At 31.3% G+C, this 9,911-nt stretch overlaps 1 protein-coding gene and 1 pseudogene across 1 annotated transcript; one reads left to right on the top strand and one right to left on the bottom strand.

Moving 5' to 3' along the window:
• Nucleotides 1-1,625: 1,625 nt before the first annotated feature.
• LOC149891150 (uncharacterized) lies at nucleotides 1,626-3,219 on the bottom strand (annotated as a pseudogene).
• Nucleotides 3,220-8,277: 5,058 nt separating this feature from the next.
• On the top strand, nucleotides 8,278-8,880 carry LOC149891149 (uncharacterized). Its single transcript, XM_090082042.1, has 2 exons — nucleotides 8,278-8,468; nucleotides 8,599-8,880. Exons 1-2 carry the CDS (start codon nucleotides 8,391-8,393, stop codon nucleotides 8,878-8,880), a joined length of 360 nt encoding a protein of 119 aa, XP_089938168.1. The 5' UTR covers nucleotides 8,278-8,390.
• Nucleotides 8,881-9,911: the final 1,031 nt, after the last annotated feature.

Raw genomic sequence — 9,911 nt, 5'->3', positions numbered from 1 at the left:
AAATATGAAACCAGTGCCGAAGAGACTGATAATCGAGTGGGTAATTAAATCTTGGCAAGACATATCTAGCGATATGTGGGCTAAGATTATGCAATCGTGTGGTCCAGCAGTTGATGTTACACAAGGTGACTTGATCACGTGTTTTAAGGAAGGTAAAAAAAAATGTGCAGCTGGAAAAGCTTTTTTTTAGGAACACAAATGCTGAACTTAAATGATAAAAATACACAAAAATCCATTCGAAATATTGGAAGCAGACATAATCTCAAGTATGTTCGCAATCACTGCTTCTTTAAATAAAATTGAAGAAGATGATGACATCAAGTTAGACATGTAAATCAAATGTAAAATGTTATTAAAAAATGACTTTTTCATGAAAAAGATAAAGTAAAAATTTAATAAACGCCCCTTGCAAACAGACGCCCCTTCTGAAAATCGAAAAACATAAAAATAAACACCCCGGCGGTTTATTCGAAGCAGTACGGTATTTTTGGTTTTCAAACAGCAACAAGCTCATTTGAAGGGCTCAGCGGAAAAGTTGTCTAAGCCACAATTACTTCATTTTTAGTAAACTGTAAAAGACTTTAAGGATCTTTTTAAAAATAATAGGAAAAAGTATCATCAGAAAAATAGTAATTATTATAAAGACTGGTGAAAAAATACACTGGTATATCTACTAAAAAATTAGGACACTATATTACTGTGTTCTGCAATAACAAAAATGTTAAGCAACTTTGCCTCTTCAAAATTTTTAAAATATTGTTAATAGAGTTGGTTAGGCTAAATGGATGTTTTGTTTATGACTTGTTAATGATTCTTTTATATATTTAGCATGCACTAGTTTATGTCTTCGTCACCAGAATCATCTGTTAGACCCAAATCAGTTGCCTCCTCGTCACCTTTAAGAGCAAGATAATAGGGATGATGGACAGGTGGTATGAATTGTATTAGCTCAAAAAGATCACTTAGCTTTTCTCTTGTGAGTTTTCTACCAATGGGGTACAAGGGCTCAAGTTCAACATTGATAGTGGTAGATGGCCGTCCACGATTTTGCTTTGTTACGTCCAGCAACATGAATGTGTCACTTTCTAAATGTTTTTGCTTCATTTGAAATGAGCGTGGTGATCCTTTTTCCAATTTTATCCAGCATGTCTTTAGCCATGAAACTTTTTCGCCATTTGTTAATTTTTTTCTATTGGTCATCCCACTCTCCAATGATTTTGTACTGAGAAATTCATGGGTCTCCATTTTTCTTACAATAAATATTGGGGCCCTCTTCTTTTCATTTTTAATAAGGTCTATCCAATGATCTGGAACAAAAATTTGGTCCTTCATTTTTTTGGCTTTTTCAATCACAGCAAAGTCTCGGTCGCAGGAGGAAAAACTATGCCCTGGTACAAAAAATTTCTGTTCAATGGTTTTTAGAAATGGAGATTTGTGCAAAATATATTGTAACATAAAAGACATTTTTATATTACGATTTTGTCCACCGCAGCTATCGCTATACAATATTAAATGGGTCACAGTTTCTGGTATGTGTCGAAAAACATGATCGAAGATACACGAACCTATCTCTTGAGTACCTCTGGATGCTTGTTCCTCACTCCATACATACATAAAACCTGTCTTTAAGTTTTAGTTGTGGATTCCAAGATTGTAAGTCCACATTTGCCTTTTATAGTAGGCTATTCCTGTACTAAGCACTGGTGTCGGTAGAGTTTTTTGTAAGTCGATAACTAATACCGTCTTGTTTGTATTTGTATGTGCATCTAGTGTACCTTCTTTCATTTTTTCTTTTGCCTTTTCAGCCATCTCTTGATGAATGGTAAGGTCCCTCCTAACAGTGTTCTTTTCTTCACCCTCTGAAAGACACCTAATTTTATTGTTAAATAGATCACATTTTTGACATGTATCTGATTGCGGATGGTGAAAATGTTAATTGAATTTTGTATTGAATATGCGTCGAAATACAAAAATTGAAAGTGGGGTGCGATCATTTTCATTGCAATTGCAAACATATTTCTCGTACACCGTTGACATTCGTAAAGTTGGAGGCAAATAATTTCTGTACTGGTTGTCTTTTCTGCTATAGTGAGATTGGTACGTTGGAAGTAAGCGAATAAATCTTTGAAGATATTCTGTGTCTTCATGACTACTTTTATTTTGTGGAGCCGATTTACCTCTGCGATCTTCGATAGGTGTACCATCTGTTTTTTTACTTGCTAAAATATTTGTTATTGTCCCATCAGTAATCTGCAATGTGTCTTTGAAGTAAGTTTTGCAAATCTTTTTAACATTTCCACATACATCAGTTAGTTTATAGGAACGACTATTTGCCCTACGGGAGTTATTTGATGCAGTATACGTTCTGTGTTTTTCTTTTACATCAACAGAACCCATCACAAAGGCGTCTTTTAAATCCAAGTTCATGGTGTAAAAGTTAGAAAAAATTTGATTACGGTGAGCAACTGTTATTTTACTGCTGCACTCTAGATTGCAACCACAATCTTTGTTAACAAAAATCTTTGGTTCAACTACTTTGCCCTTTGATGTAACATATCCCTTCCCTGTTGACCTTTTCTGTTTCAAAATATTTCTTTTGAGTAGTTCTGGATGGGCAACTCGCTTACGACTATGTCTATGACTGTGGGTTTCTCCTTGTACTTCCTGGGAAAAGCTGTCGTCCTCTCCTACTTCTCCAACAAGGTTAACATTTGAATCTGCAATGAAAATGTTAGGTAAAAATTATTTTCTAACAAGAAAAGAATTCCTAACAAAACAAACTAAATGGCCCTAGCTAGTCTAATGCTAGACCTAACACCAATGTAAACAATCAGTCCTAGGCCATATCAATAGGACTAAAAAATTCCTTTTATAAGCCTATTTAGTTTTAGACAAGTTGTACATACCATTAACTCCTGTTAGTGTAGATATAGGTCTTGCGTTTTCTTCAACATATTGATCCCCAATACTTGAAACTGAAGTAAAAAAGTGCATGTCAGTTTTGAAAAACTAGAAGAGAACCTGCCTAAACAACATTGAGGCTAGAAACTATATTATTGTATGATAAACTCAATGAAAAGTATATCTTAATGCTGCATTAATTATATACATACCTTCGTTAACATCACCCTCTAAAGAAGTGTTGTTATCTGCATCTGAATCATCTCAATCACTTTTCATTAGAAACTCTTCCAAATTTGAGCAGTTCATTTTCGCCATGTTGATGTTGGATTTCCACAATTCAAATTTTATTTTTTCTGTTAAAGTAAATATGTATATAGGTAGTAGCACTGTATGGATGGGCTTTGGGGTTTGGCACTCTTTCCACAACAAACTACATACTCAATGTACAATTTGCAGTGATTATCCGGAAAATTTCAAAAATGTGGGTTAGACCACTTTTCCGCTGAGCCCCTCATTTAAAAACTGTTTTAATCTTCTAAGTCTTTGGCTGTTCATGCGGAAATTTGTAACATTACAAAGAAAACGTTAATAGTTTTAGAATTAATTCGATTTTATGTGTGAAAGGAGACTCGCAGTTCAAAAGTAGGCGCTCACAATTTAAAAATTCTTCAAAAGATTACATTTGCTATCGTAATATGTGATCCTTCAAGACGATAAAATCTGAAAAAAAAAAAAACAACCTAATATTTTCATTAATACTAATTTGAATTGTTTAATAGCTTATTGTATAATTCATTGTACTTATGTTGCGACAATTGCGTAAGAAATTGCGCCGTAGAGAATTCGGGAAATCTATATAAATTGTACAAAGCAGTGAGAGAGACAGAAAAATACAGAACTGTAATAGAAACCTAGTCGTCTTAATTTGAACTGAATAACTGTTTTAGAAAGTTTAGAAATATTATGTTTTAAATATATGAATTTTTAATACTTAAGTTAAATATATGAACTTTTATTACTTCTGATCATGTTGTCCGTTTTTGTCACATATAGAATGAACGAAATGCAGGCAAATCGAGTACAAAAACGAAGCAATGCGTGCATACTAGGGGTTATAAATTTCTTTAAAATAGTGATTTCCCAGATATGTTATTTCCCTTTGATGATGCAAAAACCTCCCGCACCCAAATCATTTGGAACATGATACATACCATTACGTTATACTTCTTATTTAATTATCATTTCTCATCGGATATTTTGTATTACATTTTCAAATTTAAGTAAACATTTCTCTTGGCAGTAAGCAATATAGTAGATTCTACTATATCAATAGTAGAATCAATCAGAAAAAATATGGACGCACATTTTAAGAACATTTATAAAATGCCGCCCTAGCATGCCAGGAATTAAAAAAGAACATACGTGAGATTATGTTCAGAATGCCTTTGAACAGAAAAACTGTTGGTAGGTTTTTATGACTATACATAAAGGTAAAAGGCGAGTTCACCGAGTAAAGAAGTTTTCTGAAGAATTTCTGAAGCTTTGGGAAATGCTGAGTTTCTCTTTTATTTCTATGCAGCAAATTTTAGCAAAGGTTAAGAATCTTCCTCATCTCTTTGATATTACAAAATCGAATGGAATCTGACTTTGCAGTGAAGACAAATAGCTTTACAGAAAAAAAATTGAATGAGGAGGACGAGTGGGAAACACGACTTAGATGGATTTCATGTCAACGACACATCCTTCAAAACGGCGAAGAAGGCTATCAGAACCGTCAACAACTCAAGTGTAACAGTTCAGTAGTGGTAATAATATTGAAGAAAACAAGAGCAGCACAGATTTCGTGTTACAGAAGAGAAAGTATCAAAAAATAAAACTTGCAGCCATGCAAGTGCTAATAGTGTCGTTGTCAACAAGGAAAGCATCATCTGTTCTTTAAAAGCTTAGCTTAGGATTTAATGTATACACGCCATCACAATCGGGAAATCGGCGTTGAGTGATCGAGGATGCAGACAAAGTCAAATTACAGATAAGAAAACTTATCATTGAAGAGGAATTCGGCTTGAATTTTGATAGAAAGAGAACTGACAATAAAGAATCAGGGGCGTGTACAGGAATTTTCTGGGTAAGTCGCAATTTTAACCCCTCCCCAAAAATGTTAAGTTTTAGCATCCCCCCTTCCTCATTGACAAACACATATATGAGGTAAGACGGCTTAGCAATCGCCCAATATTTTATCGCACATGATGCTAACCATTATCAAGCATCATCGCTTCGCACGCTATCTATTTTAGAAGAAAATGATGATAACCATAGTCAGCACCAACGCTTAACAATTACACACGACCTATTCTTATATCAAAAAAATAATACTTGTTTTATAGACAAACATCCAAATATTATATTTGGATGTTTGACTTTAAAACAAGTAATATTTTTTTCCAATCTTTCTTTCCAATGGACAAACTCCGATTAACATTTTGTTTGGAGAGTTATTTGAACTTGAGAGTTGGTCGACATTTTAAGCGAATAATTAAACTGTCTAAAATTTATGTTTAAGAAGCGTTTAATAAATACATACCAAACAGGGTGTATGTACTAAGGGAAGTCCGAATTTAATTTTTAATATTTTAAAGCCTTTCTTACTTTTTATATTGTTCAAAATGCAAGTAATTAAAAAGATACACAGCTTTGTATAAAATAATTGGGGATGTCCATTGATATATTTTAATATATGCTTGCTGTTAATTATAGTGTTCTCCTCCGGATGATAAATATCAATAGAATTTGACTAAAACTTTACTCAGGGTGTAATTAGAAAGGGAAGTCCGGAATTTGTTCTCCAAGAAATAATTACTTTTATTTTTTTAAAATTAATAAAAGAAAATATTTAAAAAATGAAGTACTCTATAACTTAATAAAAAAAGGTATGTTCATTCAAGTTTCTTATTAATTTAATTAAGTCAAAAATTAAAACAACCTCCGTTTAAGTATATAAATCTTTTTTTTTTTTATAAACTTTACACCGTTCTCGATTTGACAAGCACTATAATAAAATACTGAACTGTAAATCTAATTGTTAGCCCGGATAAACAACTTCTTACCATCCGTTCGAACATTTAACCTTGTATACTTTGCTTAATTATTGCTTTAGTTTGCTATAATCATTCGCTCTGTTTGCTTCTATTTACCGACGCATCATATTTATTCAGCAAAATATTGAAGTTGTGAAATATATATATATATATATATATATATATATATATATATATATATATATATATATATATATATATATATATACATACATACATACTTTGGGTATGTCCAGCGACGTAGCAGACATCCCCTAGACACGCCCCTGCAGAATATTAGGTGGTCTGTCTGAAGAATTTTGCAAGAACTCTGCCAATTTGGATATAAGTTTTTCTGAATTAAGTTTGATTGAATACTATTATCTGTATTTGTAAATATTAAAAGAATTTATTTGAGTTAAATATTAGAGAGTATTTGTTAAGTAAGATGAGAAGGACCACTTGTAAGTATCATTGTTTACATTTCGAATGAGGAATTATTATAAAGTTATTATTTTTATCAAGATTTTGTCGTTAAGCTTTACCTAGGTCTAAAGCGTTAAAAGTCAAGGAGTCCACTGTTACACGAACTATACAAAAACTATACACACCCAGACAACACTGAGGGCAACCCAACAACCCAATCGTTAACACCCTGACATAACCAAACAAAGCAAACACAACATACGAAGAAGTAGTACAGTAGCGTGCAAAAGTTTAGAAACAGTATAATAACCCGCAATTATATCAGGTTTTTGTAAACAAAAGCATTATAAAAGGTCAATTTTTTTCTGAATTTTATTATTTGAATTAACTTGAGATATTTCAAAAGCAATGAAGTATAACTAATTGAGAAATTACTTGTGAAGTTTTGTAATTCAATTACGTAGTGATATTTTAAAAGCATGGGAAAGGCTAAGGAAGTTTCAGATGAAATAAAGAAATTAATTATAAAAGCTGTGGGGAAAAAAATAACTCACAAAAGGATTTCTGAACTTTACAATGTTTCTAAACCAGGAATATGTCACATTATGAAAAGGTTTCGTCAGCGCAAAACTATTGAAAGTCAGCCTCGCTCGGGAAGACCTAAAGTTACAACTGAAAAGGCTGATAGATTATTAGTAAGGTTTTGCAAGAATAATCCTCGCATGACTGCTGTCGAACTTAATTCAATTATGCATCAGTTTCATGGCACAAACTGTAGCGTTCATACAACTGAACGTCGATTACGACAAAATAATCTGTATGGCCGACGTCCAGTTAATAAACCTCTTATATCTGCGAAAAATTTAAGAACCAGAATAAAATTTGTGAGAGATCATCTCAGTTGGACAGTTAATGATTAGTCAAAAGTCCTTTTCTCCGATGAATCAAAGTTTATGCTATTCAGTAGTGACGGAATTAGATATGTCAGACGTCCAATAGGAGACAGATTCAATCCAAAATATCAGTTACCTACTGTTAAACATGGAGGAGGAAATGTTATGGTTTGGGGGTGTTTTAGTCGTGACAACCTGGGTCCCATTCATCGTATAGAATGTATTATGGACCAGAGAGTTTATTTAGACATAATGAAGAACATTATGCTGCCCCATGCAAAGGACAAAATGAATCGCAATTGGACCTTTCAACAAGATAATGACCCAAAGCATTGTGTCAGATCTGTTAAGGAATATTTTCAATCAAAAAAAGTCAACGTTCTTGAATGGCCTTCACAGAGCCCAGATCTCAATCCCATTGAGCACTTTTGGGAGTAAATTGACAGGCAATTAGTTGGTAGAAAACCAACCTGGTTTTCTACCAACTAATTGCCTGTCAATTTACTCCCAAACCTGATTTTTATCGCACACCAACCTGATTTTTATCGCACACCAGTAAATCAACTTAAATCCCTTAGCTAAGCTTTAATGAGAAACCAATGAATACCGGATTATAGTTTGTTTCTTTAACTAAGTTGATTAATTTCGCATTCTTTATTGTTTGCCTTCTCGCTTGACATAATTCTTTTGTTCAGATTCTTCTCCAATTTTAGATAGCTCTTCGCTAGTGCGGGGGCCAATGCTATAAACAATTCGAAGTTTTTTTCGAGAAAAAAAATCTTTCGTAAAAACGCAATTTTTCACGTACGAAAAAAAAGTTCGTAATCTCGAAGAATTTATCGCTGTTTGTATTTTTTTCGGCCATTGCTATAAAGCATAAAACGTATACGTCACTAAAATTCACGAACTTTTTTTATCCGTAATATATAGTAGTAATATAATAGTAATTTTTATTGTAATTTTTATTTAGTAGGCCTACTTAATAAATTTTATTAGCCATTAAGTATGCTGTGCTGTCTATTCTATTTTTATGAATATTTTTACATTCTAGTATTTGGTGTTTAAAAAAACTGTGTAAAATTAAAGGAGGAACATGGATTTAATTTTTTCGGATGAAGACTTAGATTTCGAAGTTGAAGAAAATGAGCTTCGCCACCGATTGCCTCGAGAGGTTGGTGTTTAAAACATTACTTAAAATTACTATATATATATTTTTTTTAATGATTTTTTATCGAACAAAATCAGAAATCTAAATAGGCGCAGAAATTATATTTTTGTTTTGTTTTTCAATATCATTTTAGTTTAATGGTCGCTTTTTTAACGAAGATGTTTCTGACAACGTTTTTCGAGAGCAGTATCGAGTCCCAAGAGCTGTATTAGATTTTTTAGAAACTAGGCTTAAAGATGATTTGCAACATTATACTAAGCGAAATAAAAGCATTTCAGTACTTTTCCAAATAATGGCATTTCTTCATTTTATTGGCACAAATGTTTTTTTTCATGTTCTCAGAGACTGTCATGGAATCTCTACCAACACAATTTATCGTATTATACAGTGTAGGAGAAGCTATTTTCAATGTTAGTGTATTAAGTTAAGAAAACTATTGGAAGTATATATATATATATATATGTAATATATATATATATATATATATATATATATATATATATATATATATATATATATATATATATATTTACATATATATAAAATTGATATATACTATACATTACATCATGTTATCACTGTTAATTTTATATACTGTAATATATCTCTGCTGTTTTTGAATAGAATGATTAAATTGCCATTATTATTACCCTTGTTATATATCATTAGCACTGTTAGTAGTTTACTTTACATTAGTTTATAACTATTTGTATATAAATTTGAATGTAAAATCTTTATTTAGAAATATGATTGATTGATTACATACTTATATTATGTTAATATATACTATATATTACATACTTATACTATAACATTTGTAAATATATATATATATACATATATATATATATATATATATATATATATATATATATATATATATATATATATATATATATATATATATATACACATATATATACATATATATAAAATATAATGTAGCAATACATATTTTTATTTAAATAGTTTGCTAATTAAAACATACTAAGCTTCCCAAAAAGAACCTCTTTGTTTTCTCTGATCTTTATTGCTAGTAACATTTTAAGCTCTTTAAACAGCATTTTATTTTGTTGTGTATTTGTGTATTATTTTGTTGTGTATTTGTGTATTATATGGCATATTTATCAACTATTTATACTTTTCTTTAGTCAAATACTATGCAAAATTTGTTTAACCAGAATTACTATCGAAAACCTTCATAAATAAGTATGGAATTTTAAATTCATGCATGGATTGTTAACGAAGCACAACAAGGAACTGAATAATCGATTAAATGCAGATTTTAAGTAATTAGTTTATTATGAAGTTACTAAAATCCTTTTAAGCTTTATCTATAAAATATTTGCATAAAAACACAAACAAAGAATGTTCAATTATTTTGAAGCGCTAACGTTGTTCCAACAATGGCCGCCAAAAATCACGAAGAAAATATCTAAAATTGAG

This window comes from Hydra viridissima, unplaced genomic scaffold (genome assembly GCF_058129835.1).
Source record: "Hydra viridissima isolate aposymbiotic clone 2 unplaced genomic scaffold, HvirCarnegie_v1 scaffold_3, whole genome shotgun sequence".
Lineage (NCBI taxonomy): Eukaryota > Metazoa > Cnidaria > Hydrozoa > Anthoathecata > Hydridae > Hydra > Hydra viridissima.
This window is presented reverse-complemented; position numbering and strand designations above follow the sequence as displayed.